The sequence below is a fragment of the Astyanax mexicanus genome, chromosome 10 (assembly GCF_023375975.1).
Source record: "Astyanax mexicanus isolate ESR-SI-001 chromosome 10, AstMex3_surface, whole genome shotgun sequence".
In the NCBI taxonomy this organism is placed as follows: Eukaryota; Metazoa; Chordata; class Actinopteri; order Characiformes; family Acestrorhamphidae; genus Astyanax; species Astyanax mexicanus.
In genome coordinates, this window is record NC_064417.1 from 43,048,876 (window position 1) to 43,069,898 (window position 21,023).

The 21,023-nt window shown below is 36.9% G+C and overlaps 1 protein-coding gene across 2 annotated transcripts in view; it reads left to right on the forward strand.

Annotated features, from left to right (window-relative positions):
- LOC103033058 (gamma-aminobutyric acid receptor subunit alpha-2) overlaps window positions 1–21,023 on the forward strand; it is an 84,822-nt gene that overhangs the window by 42,190 nt on the left and 21,609 nt on the right. For both annotated transcript variants that reach the window (XM_022683545.2, XM_022683544.2), the window contains exons 5-8: window positions 648–868; window positions 3,761–3,843; window positions 5,221–5,364; window positions 20,410–20,562. In XM_022683545.2, the coding sequence (XP_022539266.1) occupies window positions 648–868; window positions 3,761–3,843; window positions 5,221–5,364; window positions 20,410–20,562 (601 nt within the window). The remainder of the gene's footprint in view (window positions 1–647; window positions 869–3,760; window positions 3,844–5,220; window positions 5,365–20,409; window positions 20,563–21,023) is intronic.

Sequence of the window (21,023 nt, forward strand, 5' to 3'; positions counted from 1 at the left end):
GACAAATTGTTGGTGCACGTCTTGCTGGCGCATCTGTGACCAAGACAGCAAGTCTTAGTGATGTATCAAGAGCCACGGTATCCAGGGTAATGTCAGCATACCACCAAGAAGGACCAGCCACATCCAACAGGATTAACTGTGGATGCTGTAAGAGGAAGCTGTCTGAAAGGGATGTTCAGTGCTAACCCGGATTGTATCCAAACAACATAAAACCACGGCTGCCCAAATCACGGCACAATTCAATGTGCACCTCAACTCTCCTGTTTCCGCCAGAACTGTCTGTCGAGACAATAAATTATTGTGCTCTAAAACCAGGTGATTCAGTTTCATTGTCCAACCCCTGTATAGAATCTGTTAAAGTATCTATATGACAACATGTGACATATTTTAGGACGATTTTATGGCATGGTTATATCAAGGTAATGTAGCAATTGTGGTTTTCCTGAAAATTATGTCAAATGAACAGTAATGTACCACTATTGTGGCAGCAGTTATGATGTTATAAATGCTGTAATAAATGCTGTTATAAATGTTTAACTGGACACAAAGGGACTGTATAGGTGCATAGTAAAAGCAATGACAGATTGAGAACTCAGAAGCCACTGAAAATAACCTCTAATTTCTTCTACCTTGTCTTTTTTAAACAGGAGTACACAATAGACGTGTTCTTCAGGCAGAGCTGGAAAGACGAGAGGTTGAAGTTCGAGGGACCAATGAACATTCTGCGTCTGAACAACCTGATGGCCAGTAAAATCTGGACTCCAGACACTTTCTTTCACAATGGAAAGAAATCTGTGGCGCACAACATGACCATGCCTAACAAGCTGCTACGCATCCAGGATGATGGCACATTGCTGTATACTATGAGGTGAGTACAACCTTAGTGTCAGTATGCCAGTTTAATATTAAAGATAAAGTAGCCTTGAGTGGAGGGATCATATACTAGCTAGTGTTGTTGTCAGTACTCCTAGAGCCCGTCCAGAAATTTACAGAATTAAAGTTTACAGAAATAAAATAGTCTGTAAAGTCATTGTACATTAAATGTAATACATCATAATACATAATATCACTTTATAAATATTTTTATTATATCTAACATTATGTAAAATACAGAACCAAAGCTTTGGGCTTTGATGGTCTTGATAAAAAGTTCACTCCCCTGTGAAAGAGGAGACAAAAATGAATAGGAGTGAATTGGAAAAACAAGGAATGAAAAAATACTCTATTAACAACCTAAATACTATGACCAATCAAGCAAACATATATGCTTTGTTATGCCATTGCTGCTATCTAAACATTTATGTTACAGGTTAGGGCTATACAATAAATCATATTTTCATTGTAACACAATGCAAGTTTAAAAAAACAAACAAACATTGAAAGAGCCACAAGAGCATCAGGAAAAACAGAAAACTTTGTTACATTATTTGCATTACTTGCATGAACCTTCAACAATGGGATCTCTTCACAATACAGACTGTGCTCATATTACCTAACAAGGCTGGAGGTAGAGTGAGATAGAGCCATGTAGAGTGAAGTAGAGTGAGGTAGAGGTCTACAGTAAATGAGAGTTTCCAAGCCAATTGCAGAAAAACCCTTTGAGAAGCCTAGACTAATTTCAATACATGTAGGCGTCCACACACTGACCATATCAGCAGTACACCCTTTACATCCTCTCCCATAAATGCTGAATTGGCAATGAACCTGGCAACCAAAATGCCAAGAAAGTGTTGGAAAAATCTTGCCGTGTGTGGGCGAGCATTATCCTGCTGAAAAATGTCATTAATTTGTCATAATTTACCACTTGTACTCTTTCTAATGATAGGAAAGTGATGTACTAATGCCACTGCCTCATGGATTTGTGTAATGTAAATATTTGTTGGCCAAAACAACACAATCAAATATTTAACCTTGCTAAAATGTAACACAATTCAGCACTGTAAGTTGCAGGACACCCTTTTATTTCAGAAACTAACAAGCTAAAAATGACATTTGAATATCTGAATACCCCAGCAAGTAATGGGGCCTTTATCTTTTAGGCTATGTTTGGAATATGGAATATATATAACATTAACTTGATAAAAGTGTGTCCTGCAACTTTTGAGTCACACTGAATTCACAGTTTTGATGTTTTAGTGCATGTTAAGCAGCCCTATTTGTTATATAAAAGAGCTATGCTTTCTGAGAGCAGTAAACACAAACACAAAAACAGTTTGCTCCATAAAAATGGCACACCTGCCTCATAATGTCAGCACTAATCATTTCTCTTAGTATCCGAACCGAAGTGACGCATTCAAGGTCCCTCTTCATCCCACTCATTCTCTGGAACAGGACAATACAGAGCATGCACTCCCCATTACCCCGTCCTGTTATTCATGATTTTTTTTTTGTTTGTTTGTTTGTTTTTGTCATAAAATTGATCTTTTCTACCTGAATTGTCAGCTAGAAAATGAATGTATTGTGCTGCTAAATCAATAAAGAGAATGACATGGTGGTGAAGTGCAGGTGAGAGAGGGAGACAAAGGGTGAGAAAAGAAGGGAAACAGATGAAAAAACAAAAAGCAACTTTCACAAAGTCTGTAAAAGTGTCTCAAATCACCTCTTTTTTGTCAAATTTGTCCTTGCAATGTGCTATTGTAAAATGGGCAACTTTAAAATGTGCTATTAAAAGACATATCTATAATTCATGGAAATACTGTCAGAACAGCCAGATCAGAATTCATGCTGCTTTTATGTCAAGGAGAAGGAAAAAAAGGCATTAAATAGACAAAAAATGAGTGTGAGAATAAAGAAAATGGTGAACAGCAATTAGGCAGGTTTTCAGCTCATGCATGAATGTTTGTGCTGATAATGAAAAGTTAACAAATCCTGCAAAAGAAACCAGAGTATCCATAGTTTAATAACATTTTTTTACAGCAACTGTTGAAAACTGTATAGCTGTATAGCGCCTGTGATTCTGGCAAGGGTGAAACCGAAACTTCATGTGAAGCTCTGGAAAAAATTAAGAGACCACTTAGGTTTCTGAATCAGTTTCTCGGATTTTGCTATTTATAAGTATATGTTTGAGTTAAATGGACATTGTTGTTTTATTCTATAAACCACAGACAACATTTCTCCCAAATTCCAAATAAAAATATCGTTATATAGAGCAAATTTATTTGCTGAAAATGTGAAATGGCTGAAATAAAGAAAAAGAAGCAATAGCTTTCAGACCTCAAATAATGCAAAGAGAACAAATTTATATTCATAAAGTTTTAAGAGTTCAGAAATTAAAATTTGGTGCAATAATCCTGGGTTTTAATCAGAGTTTTAATGCATCATGGCGTGTTCTCCTCCACCAGTCTTACACACTGCTTTTGGATAACTTTATGCCACTCCTGATCATCCATCTTCCTCTTGATTATATTTCAGAGGTTTTTAATCTGGTAAAATCAAAGAAACTCATAATTTTTAAGTGATCTCTTATTTTTTTTTCCAGAGCTGTATTTGTGCATGCACCTCACTTCCACAGCGCAAACTATATTTAGACAAATGTCAAATATTGTTCACATTAAATAGTATATTTATGACCACCCTAAAATAACGCTGGATATGTTGTGAAAATCAGATTTGTGGCCTATTGTGTGAACGCAGCCAAAAAGACTATTTTTATTTGTATTGTATTCATTTTTCTGTGGCTTATGTTTGTTTGTGTGTGTACGTGTGTGTGTGTGTGTGTGTGTGTGTGTGTGTGTAAACATGTGTGCATGGTTTATTACAGGTTAACAGTACATGCAGAGTGTCCAATGCATCTGGAAGATTTCCCCATGGATTTCCACTCCTGTCCTCTGAAATTTGGCAGCTGTGAGTACCGTGGAGGCAGAGCTTCATTAGTGCATCTGTGGTGCTTTATACTGCTGTCAGGAGCTGAGCTAAGGCAGGGTAGCGTTAGCGCTGACACCATAGAAAGGAAATGGAAGTTTGGATTAATGTATATACTCTATAGGGAAATTGAATTGGTGAGATCAATGTATGCCCATCTTCATTATACAGCTTTTGAATAATAGAGAGGATTGGAGTATTACTGTGATCTACATGAACTTAGAACGTATTGTAATATAACGGCTAGTAGAAACCCTCAGCTCTGCACTGTGTGTGTTATATTTTATTATTATGAAAAGGTCATGCAGAGTGTTCAGTTCATGTCTTATAATATTCATATGAAGCCTAGATCACTGGCATGTTGGCTTGAACACATGTAGACTTGAGTTATATTGAGGTATATGAGAGTGTAGACTAGTAGGCATATTGTATTTTATCATGTATATTTTCTTTTGATATTCCATTCAATTTATTTGGCTTATGCAGTATATACAGTACTGTATATTAGTGCTGTCATGTTTAATGAGATAATGCATGTTATTAATCTGGAAAATTTAATCCCTTATATTTTCAACACAAATTAATAGTTTTACCAAGCTTGACTCCAACTTCCATCCATAATTCACTATTTTTACAAAGTGATCCATTAGTGCTTTTATTGAGCGATATAAACACAGCACTGCTGTTGAATTCAGAGGGTATATTTAATTTATTTATTTTACACTAAAATATGGATTAAAGCTCATCCTAAATAATGAATAATCATGATTAATGACTAATGATAAAAATATCAATATTACAATACTAACATAAACTGAATTATTAAAAGCTTCAGTCCTTAAGAAGGAGTAGGGATTGACTCATTGACTAATCACAGCAGACATTTGATTTTTTTTTTTTATTAACCTATTTTTAAATATAACATTGCTGTCAAATAAATACCTGGTATCTCGATTTTTTTTGTGTTTGAAAATTGCTATATTTAACTTGACTGAATTAGAACAATTTGAGTCATTTTTAAATTTTTGAATTTGAATCTTTTTCCATTGATTTCCATTTTTTTATTTCAGTTAATGTTGTTTACACCTCCTGTACAGTTATAGAAAAGTTACATAATTACAATTAAATACAAACCCAGTAACATTTTCGACAACATTTTTTTTTTTCTTTTTATGACTTTTAAACAACAACCTTTTTACCATTTCTAAACAATAAGCAATAAATGCTTTTCCAGCTCTGCTTCAGCTCATTCCAAATTACCCGTCTCAGTTGGGTTTAGGTCCAAATGATTGACTGGTGCTGTATAGACTAAATTAAATAATCAAAAAAATCATATTTTCTCTGAAACCCTTTCCCTAGACGCATACACGATGACAGAGGTGACGTACACCTGGACGAAGAACGCTTCAAACTCTGTGGTGGTGGAGGGGGAGAGCTCCCGGTTAAACCAGTACGATTTACTGGGACAGACTGTAGGGAATGAAACCATCAAATCCAGCACAGGTAAACCAGAATTCTAACTCCTTTTAAACACATTACGTTAGTGAACACACACAGCCTTTGAAATGTATTGCAGTGATTCCATTTCTTTTTTAAAAGACCAGAAGTTTCTCTTTAGTCAGTATATTGATGAGGGGCGGCATGAACGGCTTTGATTTCTATTTTTAATCTGTTATTTTTGTGCGTGGGTGTGTTTAGCGTCTGACAGAAGAGACGTGAGCGGAATAGCTGTGCTTTGTTGCTGTCTGGACGTGCTTTAAGTCTGCTGCTTGATATGATGGCATATCCTTGTCGTCTCTGGACAGAAATCAACAGAAATGATAATGTAAACGATCGTGGTTTTCTGATTAGATACTGGGTCTTGCCACAAAATGGTATAAAATATAATTTTACTCCCACTGCCACCCTATACAAAGCCTGGGAGGGGATACTTTTTGGTAGTGTACCTCTTGGTGAAAGATCAGTGACTACACTGTAAGTTGTTTGAAATCAAATGGATAGTTTTTTTAAACATTACTGAATTATTATTATGAGTTAATTTAACATTTGTGGGTACATATACATTCAAACAGAGATTTTTAAGTTGAACCAACTTATATAAAATAATTGAGTTTAGTCTGCTGTCATTGGCAGCTTCTTTTCCATTGGCTTCTGGCACAATCTATCTGCATACTGGTCGTGTCTCCCATTTTCTGGCTGTCAATCACCATTAGTGTGTAGTAATTCCCCCCTCGGCTACCTGAGTAAATGTTTAGATCATATATTACGATTAACTGCCTGGCCTCTGTGTTGTAGGCAGTAAGAACAAGCATAGTTTTCTGAGCTACAGTAACTCTGTTTTGGCTGTTCTCTCAATACTGTTTACTCTTTTTGAGAAAAGACTACTAATGTAAGCTTGTTTTGTCTACTGCACCCTGTTAAGTGTCTATGTTAATTTAACGCTTTTGTCCAAAGCGACTTACAATAGTCAAGTACAAGAGTAATAGAAGTTAATATAAACCATTTTTAGATAGGGCTTAAAGGAGGTCGAAGGGAAATAAAGGGATAGAGGAGTGAAGGAGGGGAAGAAGGAAATGGGGTTAGAAGTAATTAGTGTGTTAGAGGTGTTAGGAGAGTAAGTGCTCTTTGAAGAGCTCTGTCTTCAGGAGTTTATTAAAGATAGTGAGAGATTCTCCTGATCTGGTAGTAGAAGGTAGTTAGTTAGAGGTGTTAGGAGAGTAAGTGCTCTTTGAAGAGCTCTGTCTTCAGGAGTTTATTAAAGATAGCGAGAGATTCTCCTGATCTGGTAGTGGAAGGTAGTTAGTTAGAGGTGTTTGGAGAGTAAGTGCTCTTTGAAGAGCTCTGTCTTCAGGAGTTTATTAAAGATTGTGAGGGACGCTCCTGATCTGGTAGTGGAAGGTAGTTTGTTCCACCTTTGGGGAACTCTGTATGAGAACAGTCTGGATTGCTTTGTGTGGATGCCTGTTTGGTAAAGCGAGGCAACGTTCATTGAAGGAGCTCAGGGGCCGGGAGGTAGCGTAAGCCTTCAGGAGTGATCAGTGCAGGTAGTAAGGAGCTGTTCTGTTCTGTCATCACCTTGTAGGCGATTGTAAGAGCTTTGAATTTGCTGCGAGCAGCAACTGGTAGCCAATGGAGCTAAATGAGCAGCGGGGTGACATGTGCCCGTTTTTGTTAAAAACTATATAAAGTAGTGTGCACACTATACCTAGCTTTAGTTTGAGTAAAGCAGGTAGATTTACACTTTTTTTTGTGGACACTTTTGAGTTCACATTTACTGATATTATTTGGTTTGAAACATATAAATATGTTAAATAAGGTAAATAATATTGGTTGAGGAAGGAGATCTCCCTTTTTTAGGTGTTTTTCTCAATGGGTTTCTTGTAGATTTAGCTTTACCACACTGGGATGCCATCACTATTTTAAGAAAAAGTAAGTCCCTTTCTAACCATATATGGATTGTGTTGATGTGTGAAGGGATTCCTGAGTAATTAAGCTAAAAACAAAAGGTGGGATTTTGGACGTAAAATCCGTCTGTAGGGTTCTAAGGGTTTTGAAAAATGTATTAATTTGAAGCAACACATTACCTTCAATGATTTGAGTAGGCTTAACTTATTAGGGTTTACAGTGTACTTGACAAGCCTCTATGGCTATTTTTAATGACTCTCTAATCTCTAGACATGACTCAACGTAAATGATAATGTAAATGATGATAGTTGTGGTCAGATTAGACACTATAGGCTAGTGTTCCTCTTAGTGAGAGATCAATAACTGCTTATGAAGCCTCTATGTCTTTGCTTATAGCTGTCTAATCATGCTTTATATGTACGTTTTAGGCAGATGACCGCATGTCATCTTCTCTATTGCAATATTTTTTAACACCGTCTCTGGACACGACTCGGCAGCGCAGCCAGAAACACTTACGTTCATTCCTTTTCACCACCATCCTCCCCCACCACCCTGCGCTTGGTGCGTTCACGCTGCGGGCTGTGGCCACATTTCTCACCCGTTGCCATTTAGTGCTTCAGTAAAGCGAACACAAACAGCACGGGGCAAAGCGGAGGCAAAAAAAAAAAAAAAAACCTGACAAGACATTCCACTTCTTCTGAGTGTAGAAAAACCCCAACACACCACCTCAGCGGCTTTACAGACAAGCACGGCTGCCATTCCACTGGGAAAGAATACTCTGTCTCTATATTTCTCCTGCCTGTACTCCTGTCTCTCTCTTCATCCCTATCTCTCGCTATCTCTCTCTCTTTCTCTGCTCCACATCTTTCTATCATTTTTCTCCCTATTTCTTTTCCTGTCTTGCTTCTTTTGAATGGGACGAGGTGTGCCGAGGGAGCTGCTATATACACAACAGTGAGGGGAAACACCTACACATGTCTATACCTCTTTTCCTGAGACAGAATAGGAGCAGTTAGAGTGCAAGAGAAAGACAATTTTGTCTGAAGCAGAAACAGTTCACTCTATAAGATTCAACACAAATAGGCGTCAGGCTTTTTTTTAATACAGTTGGATACAGATTTATTTTTTCTATTATTTATTTGTCATCTTTTTCTTCTTACAAAAGCACAACATGTACAAAAAGCACAGGGAATATTTATGATAAAAGTGAAATTTAGCTAAAACAAAACAAAACCAAGAAAAAAAAAAAAAAGAAAAAGAAAAAAGTCAAGCAGCCGATAAGGAAGCAATGCTCATCCTATTCTGTCTCATAGTCAAAGCGAAAAATTATACAGGTAACAGGTAAGACATACTAATAGAGGTCTGTAAATGGCTCCCATGTTATTTCCATTTTGTTTTTTTTTTCGACAGTGATGGCTCTGTTCCAATCGTAAAGTTTCATTAAGAATTATTTTTTTTAAAGAGGTTAAGAGTTGGAGGTCTCACTTGGTTCCACTTCAACAGGGTGCATTTCTTTGCTATATATAATATTATATTATGCTCATCTTCTTGGCAGATACTAAGTCCATTATCCTCTCAGGATCAGTACCAAACAGAAGCTGTTCAGCTGCAAAGTCTACTGAACTATCCAACACCTTAGATACAGATTTTAATAAATAAAAAATGAACACACCAGATCGTTGCAAAACTAGGCAGATATGTACAGTAAATTTATACCTTTCTCCCAAATTCCAAATAAAAATATTGTTATTTAGAGCATTTATGTGCAGAAAATAAAAAATGGCTGAAATAACAAAAAAGATGCAGAGCTTCCAGACCTCAAATAATGCAAAGAAAAAGTTTAAAGAGTTCAGATAGCAATATTTGGTGGAATAACCCTGGGTTTTAATCAGAGTTTTAATGCATCGTGGCATGTTCTCCACCAGTCTTACACACTACTTTTGGGTAACTTTATGCCACTCCTGATCATCCATCTTCCTCTTAATTATATTTCAGAGGTTTTTAATCTGGTAAAATCAAAGCCACTCATAATTTTTAGTGATATATATTTTTTTTTTTTTACTTTTTTTTTTTTAAGTTTTCATGCATCCACCTGTCTTACACACTGCTTTATGCCACTCCTGGTGTAAAAATTCAAGCAGTTCAGTTTGGTTTGATGGCTTGTGATCATCCATATTCCTTTTGATTATATTCCAAAGGTTTTCAATTTGGTAAAATCAAAGAAAGTCGTCATTTTTAAATGGTCTCTGGATTTTGTTCTCCAGAGTTGTATACTATATGGCTGCATGGCCAACTCTATCTCCTCTTGTGTATTAGGCATGATATTATTGCTGGTCAGTGTATGCTGTATGTAATATGTATATAGAGTACATGAAGAGCAATCAATCGTGCACAGCGCAGCTTGATTTAGGTCAGTGTGTCTTTGCTCTCATAATGACAGGAAAAGTATGCCTTGTGCAGCTTGCAATGTGCAAAAAGTATGTACTAATTCTCTTAATCAAAGGGCTGAATTAGACTGTTGGTAGGGTGTAAGATAGCCATGAGCTTTACACCACACCTTGTGCAGGGTGTAAGACTGAGCCTATAAGATTGTTTTGCATTGTAGAGCATTTTAAGATTTAAAGGCATTTCAGTCTGTTTTTGTAATCTTTCAATACAGCTGAAAAACAGATTAGCTAGTGTTGTTAGAATTGCTTGGGAAATTATCAGTGGTTGCCAGCACTCCTCTCTTAATGTCATTTATGAGGAGTCTGTTGTTAGATAAGCAAAGTGAATACTTTTTGATCCAGATCACGTTTCTCTCCCAGAGTATCAGCTTCTCCCTTCAGGAAGGAGATTTAGAGTGCCAAGGTGTAGATTAAATAGGTACAGGAATTAATTTGTACTTGCATCGATCACATTTCTGAATTCTTACAGGTGATTAAAGGTGATTTATTTACTTATTTATTTACTTATTTTCTCCATTGAGTGTTATTTATTATTTTGCTGAATTTTAATGAATGTCATAGAAAACAGTGTTTTATGTTCATTGTATTGGAAAAAAAAAACACTTGAGAAGGACAGTAAAGTAGTTTAAAGCCAAAAGTCTCCAATCTAAAGAATATGGATAAGATCTGCTTTTAATACTGACTAAATATATAATCTCATATACTGAATATGATATAATAATATGCAGATACAGAGAACGCACATCAACAATTTAAGCTTTATTAACGTGGCTGACTGAAGTCAACATTTACATAAAAATGTAAAGGTTCAAAAGGTACATATTTATATGCATTAATGTAAGTAAGTGTATTATAATTAGTGTATTACATTCAGTGAGCAATTCTGTACCTGCGGTTAATGAATCCACCAGTTCCGTAGTTGCATCAGACTCATTTACACACAGAACACACATTCGCACCACAACAAACAGAATGATGTATTTTTATGCTGGATTTAAAAATGAGCACAGAGGATCCCAGTCTGTTGTCAGCTGGTAGACTGGCACAACCACAGCAAAAAGCACAGTCTCCTTTTAATTTCAGCCAAGACAATGGAACAGCCTGTTTTGATGGCACAGTGGAGACAATGTAGTAGTCAGAGTAAAGCTTATGAGTAATGAGATCTTTTTTCTTTATTGGGTATTAATTAGGGATGCACTGAATAGTTGGCAACCTATTTCTGGTGTTCTCCAGAAATAAGTGAAATATTGGACAATAACAAATTACTGTCAAAAGTCATACTGCAGTGTTTCCTCCAACATTTAACAAATACTAACATTTACCTCCCACCACAGTCCTCCCCCCTCCTCCTCCAGACCCAGGAGCACTGTGTATCAGAGTGCTGCTGTACTAAATGCAGGGAGTGAGGTAGAGAGGCGGCAGGGAGCCGAGAAATAACAGGTTTATGGTTAATTTTACTCTGCCCACACAAAAATGAAATCAAATAAAGTGTTCAGCATTACGCTTGGTATCAGGCTACAACCACTACACAAGCTATTTCCAAGCTGAAAGATATGAGCTGTACAGGGCTAGGATACAAACAGTGGCTAAAGTAACTTAGTCTATGCATTTGTTTGTTTAAACTTCACTCACAACTGACTTGAGTAGCATTGCTGATGTAAATGTATTAGTTGAATAGCACTAAAGATATGATAAAGTTATGTCTGACATTGCAGTGCTGAAGTAAATTAATTATTAAAATACAACTGTTTAAGTAAATTCATAATTAGAATAGCACTGCTGAGGTAATTTTATGATTAGTGCATCACTACTGAGGTACATTTATGTTCAAATTCATGATTAGAATATCACTGTTGTGGTAAATTTATGTTTAAAATAACAATGCTGAAGTAAGATTATGATAAGAGCAGCACTGCTGAGGTAAATTTAAGTTTAATATAACAATGTTCATATTTAGAATAGTACTGCTGAGGTAAATTCATATCTAAAATAATGCTGAAGTAAATTCATGATTATAATAGTACTTCTAAGGTGCGTTTATGTTTAAAATAAGAGGGCTGAAGTAAATTTATGATTAGAATATGATTGCTGAGATTAATTGATATTTAAAATAACAATGCTGAAGTAAATTCATGATAAGAATAGCACTGCTGAGGTACATTTATGTTTAAATCTGCAATGCTAAAGTGAGTTCATGATTTGAATAGCACTGCTGAGGTAAATGCATTGTGTTTTCTTTTTTTAATCTGCTGAAACATAACAAATGTTAAGTGTTAAACAGGTATTTTTAAATTGTTTTGTAATTGTAAAGCAGGATCCAAATAATTTTAGACTATTTAATTTAATGACATGGTAATGAACCACATTAATTTATTGATTATAAAGAATATTCTAATACTTTAAAGATTTTGGATTGAGACAACTTATAAAAGCCAATTTGTTTAGTAGTAATTGGAGCATGAGTGTGTTCTTTTTTCCCAAATGTTTTTAATTAATGACTCAACATCAAGGAATGAACAGACCAGTATGCAGTCGAAATACTTGAACAGGAGTCATCCATTTTCATATTTGACAAAGAAATATACACGTAACATAGAAAAAAGTGGTGAAACTTAAAAGAAAATATAAAAAATGACAATCTAGTAGTAAAAAATCACGTAAAAAAAAGTACGGTAATAAAAGGTTTCCATCTTTTAAAAAACTTGTTATAAGAGCCCCTCAGGCTACACATAATCTTTTCCATAACTAGGCATAAGTGTGTTCTGACCAGAGATGTACAGAGAATAGATGTTCTTTGGAAATACCAGACTATTTACTTTAAAGAACCTCAGAAAATGATTTACTCTGTCATTTCAGCAGACGTGGAGATGGCACACTGAGACACTGAGGCTAAGTGATTTAGAGACAGATATGTTGTGTATGCTGATGTCTTAAGTGTCTAGCTGTGCTGGATCGATGGTCTGGCTGATTGAACTGTGCTCAGTAGCTTGTGAGGCTCCTGGGACTCTGAACACACACACAGTCAATACACACATCTTCTGCAATGCAGCACACATTCGCCTACGTCCGAATGAGGTCGCACAAAGGTCAGTCTGATCCTATAGTCCTGCTGACCTCTGGCCTTTATCATCATGTGGTTGTCAGGGCAACAGGGTGGAAATGAGTGGACAGTAGATGGGGGTCTGAATACTGTTTGAGGGGGTCGGACTGTGGGGCTGAAGCTCTTTTATTATACCCCAGGTGTGAGTGCTTTCTTTAGGCCTTAAAGGACAGTTCAGTCAAGATCTTCAACATCATCTACAGTAAATACCAGAGATTTTAAAATGCAACATTTGACCAATTCAATGTCTTCAAACAAATGAGTACAAAAAAATAGTACAATACTACAGTTTAAAATTAACAAGCACAACACACAATACAGTTATCTCATCAATGCATTTTCTTTTTCATTAATTTAGGATTTTTTTCCAGTCATAATTGTACCTCAGTTCTGTTCTAATCATACGTTTACCTCAGTAATGCTGTTCTAATCATACATACCAAAGTAATGCTACTCTTATCATAAATGCACCTCAGTAGTGCAACTCTGACATAAATTTACCTTAGTAGTGCTACTCTTACCATAATTGTACATCAGTACAGCTACTCTAGTGCTGTTGTAATCATTAATGTAAGTCAGTAGTGCTGTTGTAATCATTTATGTACCTCAGTAGTGCTGATCTAACTATTAATGTACCTCAATAGTCATGCTCTTATTATACATTGATTATAAATGTACCTCAGTAGTGTTACTCTAATTATACTTTTCTTAGTAGTGCTGTTGTAGTTCTAATCATACGTGTACCTCAGCATTTATGTTCTAATCATAATGTACCTCAGTAGTCCTGTTCTTATTATACATTACTTTTGAATGTACGTCAGTAGTGCTACACTAATTATACATTTACCTCAGTAGTGCTACTCTAATCATAAATGAACTTCAGTAGTGCTACTCTAATCATAAATGTACCTCAGTACTGTTGTTCTAATTATATATTTTCTTCAGTAGTGCTGTTCTAATTATACATTTACATCATTAGTTTTAGTTTAGTTTACATCATTTTAGTTATACATTTTCCTCAGAAGTGCTGTTCTAATTTATATTTTACCTTAGTGGTGCTGTTCTAATAATAATTTTTTCCTTAGTAATGCTGTTATAATCATAGTTGTACCTCAGTAGTGGTAATCTAATCATGAATCTAATCTCACCTCCAGAGACCAGGGCCGTTTGAGTCATTGTTTGGCGTATATAAGTAACTCGCTGTTGTCTCTAATTTGGCCGAACACCAGAAGTGTTTTTTTTTTATTATTTTTAGTTGCCAAATATTCGGTGCATCCCTATAGCATACATGTACATGAAGGCATGCACGCATGCATATTCACAATGCTAGCCCCAGGCCGGCTCTCTAGGGAGGTGGGTAAATCTCCTGATTGTGTGATGTTAGATTAATCATTCATTATGACAGCCTCAGTGTGTAGTCTAGCGTAGGGCGAATCTGGGTCACTCGGTAGACTTGAGTGTGCACACTTTGTCTGAAGGGCTATTTAAGACACGGCGGCTCTACAAGCACTTAAGGATGGGTCTACGTTAACAGAGCGATTTTAAGAATGGATAGATTAATGCTTGAAGAGTGTGTCTCACACTGCAGACACGGAGCCGCTCATAAAGCCTACAGTAGCTGACAGGGTTTACTTACATGCATAGAGGAATATAAGATGCACACAATAGAAAGCTCAATGTAAACTGCACTACAGGCAACACAAACAAATCAGGGCAATTATTCTGTATGAAGCGCTTGAGTAAACTGAACTAATCAGGCTTTATAGTTAGTTTGTATGGAGGGTGCCAGATGATGTTTTATTTATAGCGCTCTCCACTCACATAATTGCATGGAAAGATGATTACTGGATCCATAATAAATGCATGACTGCTGCTGAAGTCACATGCTCAAGCTCTGAGCAAATCTTTTCGTCCTGCGTCTGCCTGTCCTCACTTCTCGAGTTTTGTGGGTCCTTCATGTTTTTTGTGCTTTGAGAAAAGTACTCATCGTTTTTGTGTAAGTGGTGAGTGGTGCTGGTAATTAAATCTTTCACAAAAACTACATATTTTTTGACAGTACTGTAATTTGTGCCTGAAATAATTGCAATACACAACCATATTGTCATTGTAAGACCCATGTTTGTTTATGCCACTCATTTATAATGATAATATAATATATAATAGTAAACTAATGCAGTTGCATATTTCTTAAAGGACAATAAACATTTACAGTGAAAATCTGTACATTTTAGGTATTATATTAGGGGATATAGAGAACTCTCTGGTGAGAATGTGTAAGTGCACCAAGCGTGTGGATGAGTACTTTTAATCCAGGTTTTTGTCAATAAATTGATATCTGGAATTCTGTGTTCATGAGCATATTATTCTGTTTATTGTGCTAATTTATCATTTATATTACTCTCAAAAAAGAGCGCAATTACACCCTAAAAAAACTACCACTGCTTTGTTTAGAATAAAAATAGGCATTGCAGGTAGTCATAACAGGTCGCTGATATCATTTATTACAATATTTTGTCCTCTCTCAACTCAGGGAAACTACTACTTTCAAATTTAACTGATAAAAAACTTAAGGATGGCTGATTTAATTTAAAACAGTTTTCCATTTATATTTTTTTTTCCAGTCTGTACATATAGAGGTGGAGGTATTGATGCACTGGTCATTGTTCATTCATGTCTGAACAAACATGCAAATAAAAACAATGGATGATATTATGCTCAGCAGAAATTATTTCAGGGGTAAAAATATATAATATATTGTTCAGGTCTAGTCACGGTGGTGGTCATGGTGGTGGTCGTGGTGGTGGTCGTGGGGGTATTGCGGGTGTTAGTGTGGGTTAAGGAGCTCAGCGGGTGCATTCCCTTTGACTCATATTTGTATCAAAGAAACCGTGTGCCATGTTCCCACAGTGCCACCCCACTCGACGATGACACATCTGCATTTCAAACACCTATTGCCATGGTGATGGTCCCAGAGTTGGTGGGAGAGGAGAGCTGCTCGTGATCGCTGGTAGCAATTAGGAGGCTAGATGGTACTCTTCATTTATAGCACAGAAAGAGAGAGAGAGAGAGAGAGAGAGAGAGAGACCCTTTTAGATTTCTGCTTGACCATCTTCCATATCCTTACTCTCCTACATGGACCTCCCATATCCATTCCTATAGCTGTCTCACTCTTCATTTTGTACTTCTTCAACAGTGCTATTTTAGTCATCAGTGCTTCTCAAATTACACGTAGCTAGCTACACAGAGAAATGCACTTTCTTGGAAAACAAAAGTTTGCAGAGCTCATGTCACTGTCTTAGCTAGCTAAATTGATTGCTTCATTACTCCACATGGTGGTGCTAATCAAATAAATAGGTTAAACCTGTGGTAAAGAATATTTGTGCTCAAATTTGGCAAAAATGACACCAATCAATAAATAATTACTGGGATTTGCTTATTTAAGAGTATTTTTCCCACTTTAGAAACATATGGCATGAAGTATTGTAGAGAATTGTCTTGCAATGTATCTAGTGTCGCAATCACAGTATTGTGATATTATTGTTATCGTGAGCTACATACTGTGATAATATAATTCCTACCCCAAATTTAGCCCCTTGTTCCGGATATGGTTATTAACAAGGCACAATAAGTATTACAAGCATCTGTGCATTCTAGCATACTAAGGTTGTAGCATTAAATATGCATATATTCATATTGAACCGTCACAGTATGGGGGTCATGGATTGGTGCATTCCCAGTCCCATTGAGAATATGCAGTATTATGGTGATGAGATTAATAAAATGCAGAATCAAAGTTAACAACCGCCAACAAGTACCACATGGTGTGTATGAATCAAACCAAACCAAATTCAGATCAGATTCTACATATCATATTATGTATAATAATCATAGAATTGAGAATTTAACTTATTATAAACACCAATCAGCCACTGCGCTTCCCTATACAAGCACCTTCTGCTTCAGGATCACCAGTAGGGCCTTTATTTCAGTAGTGGATTATTCTCAGCTCAGCAGTGACAGCAGCACAGTTATGGAACGTATAGAGTGTGTGATGTGCTGGTATGAGTCTATCAGCAGTGTTGATGGTGTGTTTTTTACACATCTCTCTGTCACTGCTGGGTGTGAGAATTGTCCATCTTCCAAAACTCTCCAGCCAAGCCAACAGTGGTCTAAAACAGTGCTCTAAAACTGAACACTGAACTAGGGCAAGAGAATGATACACACTGTTCCCGTAAAAAGGGGAGTTATTCTCTGTACATCTATGATACATGCGAACAAAATCTTCTAAAATGGCATCTAATCATCCAGTTCAGCAGCATATAAATTCAAATCTGTTTTAATCGTCATTTCAAACACCACATGCAACAACCCAAAAGCTGAAAAAATGTAGAGTATGGAAAATGTGTTTCTTACAATGTTACAAAATGAACAATGTTACAAAATAACTATATCTCCTTGCAAAGTATAAATGGAGGATTTAGGGCTAGTAATGAGTTAAACAAAAAAACACAGTTTATTGTTGTGTCAGTACACTTCTGTGATGGCAGCATTAATGCAGAAAAGTACATTGAGATCTTAGAGCAACATGTGCAGCCTTCAAGACAGCGTCTTTCCAGGGATCTCCATGCAGTTTCCAACAAGACAATCCAAAACCACATGGTGCACACATTACAAAGCCATGGCTACAGAGGGAGAGGGTATGAGTACTGGATTGCTGTTCCTGGAATGTGTTGCAGACCCAAAATTCAGGAATGAATACAGTTCTGGAAATGAAATTATTAGAACACTTCAGATTCTGAATCAGTTTTTCTGATTTTGCTATATATAGGTATATGTTTGAGCAAAATAAACAATGTTGTTTTATTCTTTAAACTACAGACAACATTTTTCATGAATTCTAATATTCATAAGGCTTTAAGAGTTCAGAAAAAATAAATATTTGGTGGAGTAGCCCTGGTTTTTAATCACAGTTTTCATGTATCTTGGCATGTCCTCCTCCGCCATTCTTACACACTGCTTTTATGCTTAGATAACTTATGCTGTTTCCTAGGGCAAAATTTGTGGCTCGTGATAATCCATCTTCTTCTTGATTATATTCCAGAGGATTTCAATCTGGTAAAATCAAGGAAAAACATGAATAACTGGTATCTTTTTTCCAGAGATGTATATTAGCAAAAATGAAATGAAGCTGGGTCATACTGTCTGTAATGAGATAAAAGTGAAGGTAAATGTATCAAACTCTGTATATTTAAGTAAAGCAATTGTTGCTTCAGCTGTTTAAACTGTTTTCTCAGCAAGTTGGACAGATGTTGGAAAGCTTTGTATTTAAGCAGAAAATCTGGTTGATGTCAAAACCATCTATCTATCTATCTGTATCGGTACTGTTACAAATTAACGATTCATCAACAATAAAATTTGTAGTCGACAATGTTAAATAATCGATATTGCCGATTATATCGACTAATCGTTGCAGCCCTAGCTAATACTAGACTTGAATCAGCATTGAATTGTGGTTACTTAATGCCATGAACCTACAACTGACAACATATCATTGTCTGTTAACATCTAACAACACATAATTTCTAGATCAAATTTAGGTTGGCTCTTTGCCACATTGTCCTGACATACATTCTGACAAGACCAACATTTAGCCAGATACCATCTTTCAGTGTAGGTGTCCAGCTGGGTTTGTTTCTGACTCATTAATCGTGTCCAAATGCTAGTGTGAATGCTCACCTACATCGATGACCTTGTCGTTTTTGGAAAAAAGCACTCTGCTCTCCAGCCCTTTACGCGCACTGCTGTTGTCAATGTAGACGACATGCATAACGGATTTCATCCTGATACCATAATGACCATCTTCACGCTACGCAAACCATGGCCTTAAGCTCCTTCACGCACTCGCATCTCTCTTTCTCTCTATCGCTCTTTGTCTCTCACTTTTCTCCGCCACTCTATCACTTTCTCTCTCTCTCTCCATCTCACTCACACACTCACACTTCATCCTCCTCCTTATCCGCCGTGCACACAGGCGTGGGGAGAGGCATGGCAAATTGAATTAAGGAGATAGAGAGCACCACGGGGCACCGAGAGTACACCAGCTCATTTCACTACAATTTTTTCGTGCTGGTCCGGCCCGGCGCGGAGCGGCTTCCGCTAGGGCCTTCCGAACGGAGGAACCTTCCGAATGGAGGAAGGGAGGAAGGGCTGGAGTGTGCATTCCGACAAAAGGCAGGAGAGTGTGTCATAGAGGATTGGAGAGGGGTAGAATCCCTCTGTGTGCTCTTGCGCCAAAGAAAGAGAGAAGGAGTTTCCCTCTCTGCCAAGTGACAGCGGCATCAAGGCATCCTCCACAGAGCGCGAAGAATCCAGATTTATTTCTCTCTTCTGTTGCCATAGGCAACGAGCATCTTGCTCTCTCTCTCTCTTTCTCTCTCTCTCTTCCCCCTTCTGTCTTGTGGACAGTTTTCTACGAGAGATCCGCCGTTCCAAGCCAGGCAGTGTGCCATGTTGCTGTAGCTCAGAGAGCTATTGAGACGTGCAAATTACACCGGCCTAATGCGTTAACCACTTCATGCCATTGTCACGCTGATTCTCTGACTTCGCCTTTTGTCTCCTCCCAGGCTATTGAGTTTCTGATCCACTGAATGAAACCTAACTTTCGCATTTTTGCTTTAACCCTTTCAGATGCTGCGTCCATTACAACGGACATCATGTATTTTACCCAGTACTTAGGCCAAGTTTCAGGCAAATTAAAAGAGTTCATTTTTACTAATTGTATGTAATTTAGAACATTTTTTTATGTTTATTTTAGTGTTTAGGGATGGCTTGTGAACAAAAGTCAATATCAAATTGCAAAACCTTAAGCACAGTCTTCCAATCCAGTAGACATAAAAAAAACAATTTACTTATTTTGATTAATTGGATTTAATGGTAATATAGATTTTATATTATAATATTCAAGACTTTCTTTGTGTGCACTGCAGACAGAAAACATTTATTTTTATTTATTTATTTTTTTAACACTGGCACATAATTCAGGTCTGAAAGGGTTAAGAGAGAGTGTTTGTATTCTTTTTATAATGGAGAGAACATGGGTAATTAGTAGGTTTACATAGAATATGTACACTATATTGCCAAAAGTATCTGCTCACCTGCGTTGCATTTGGTGATGGATGCAAGGCTTAGATGGAGCTGCTTGGTCATGGAAACCTGTTTCATGAAGCCTTCTATATTCTACTGTCCTTGAGCTACAGCTGAAGCTGAAGACCACATGGTGTTTGGAGGTCTGTAGTGATTAAATCTGCAGAAAGTTGGTGACCTCTGGAAATTATGCACTTTAGCGTTTGTTGACCCCCATTTTTACGTTGCGTTGTTACGTTGAGTTGCTTTTTGTTCTGCCAAAGTTATGCCAAAAACATTACCTTTACAGATAATGGAAAACTTTTAGTGGAAGTTTAGTGGAGCCTTTGAACCTTAAAATTGAAACCAAAGTAATTTTAAACAATTTGTCTTAGTCATAATGTATATAACATAATACAGTTATATGCTGTATGCCCTACTTACTGTAAAATACCCCTCTTCCTCCTCTTCCAGGCGAGTACACAGTAATGACTGCCCACTTCCATCTGAAGAGGAAGATTGGATATTTTGTGATTCAGACGTACCTGCCCTGCATCATGACAGTCATCCTCTCCCAGGTGTCCTTCTGGCTCAATCGAGAGTCTGTGCCTGCCCGGACTGTGTTTGGTGAGTACTATAAATCCTTCACACTCAGTGATCTTGCTGAACTTACAGTGATTTGTATGGGATAATTGCTTGCTACGTGGTTGCTATGGTATTCCTGATGTTGTTCCTAACTGGCTGCTGTGTTTTTTAAAAGGTTGTTACGATGTTGCTATGTTAATGTTTTGGTTGCTGAGGTGTTGCCAGTGGTTCTTATTCAGTAACTGTATAGTAACGAAGAGATACAGAACCCAAGGTGTCTAAAGTAGAGATGGACCAATCAGGGTTTTGTCGCCGATCACTGACCATTATTCACTTTTCAGCTAAATATGATTGATCGATTAGCAATATTAATAAAAGACAGTGTTGATGCCACGTTATTCTTTCCGAGCAAACTTGGTAATGCGTCATCATGCAAGGCTTCCATAATGTTCTAATATCATCTTTCAAGATTAAATTCACTATACTCTTTAGAATTGAGGACA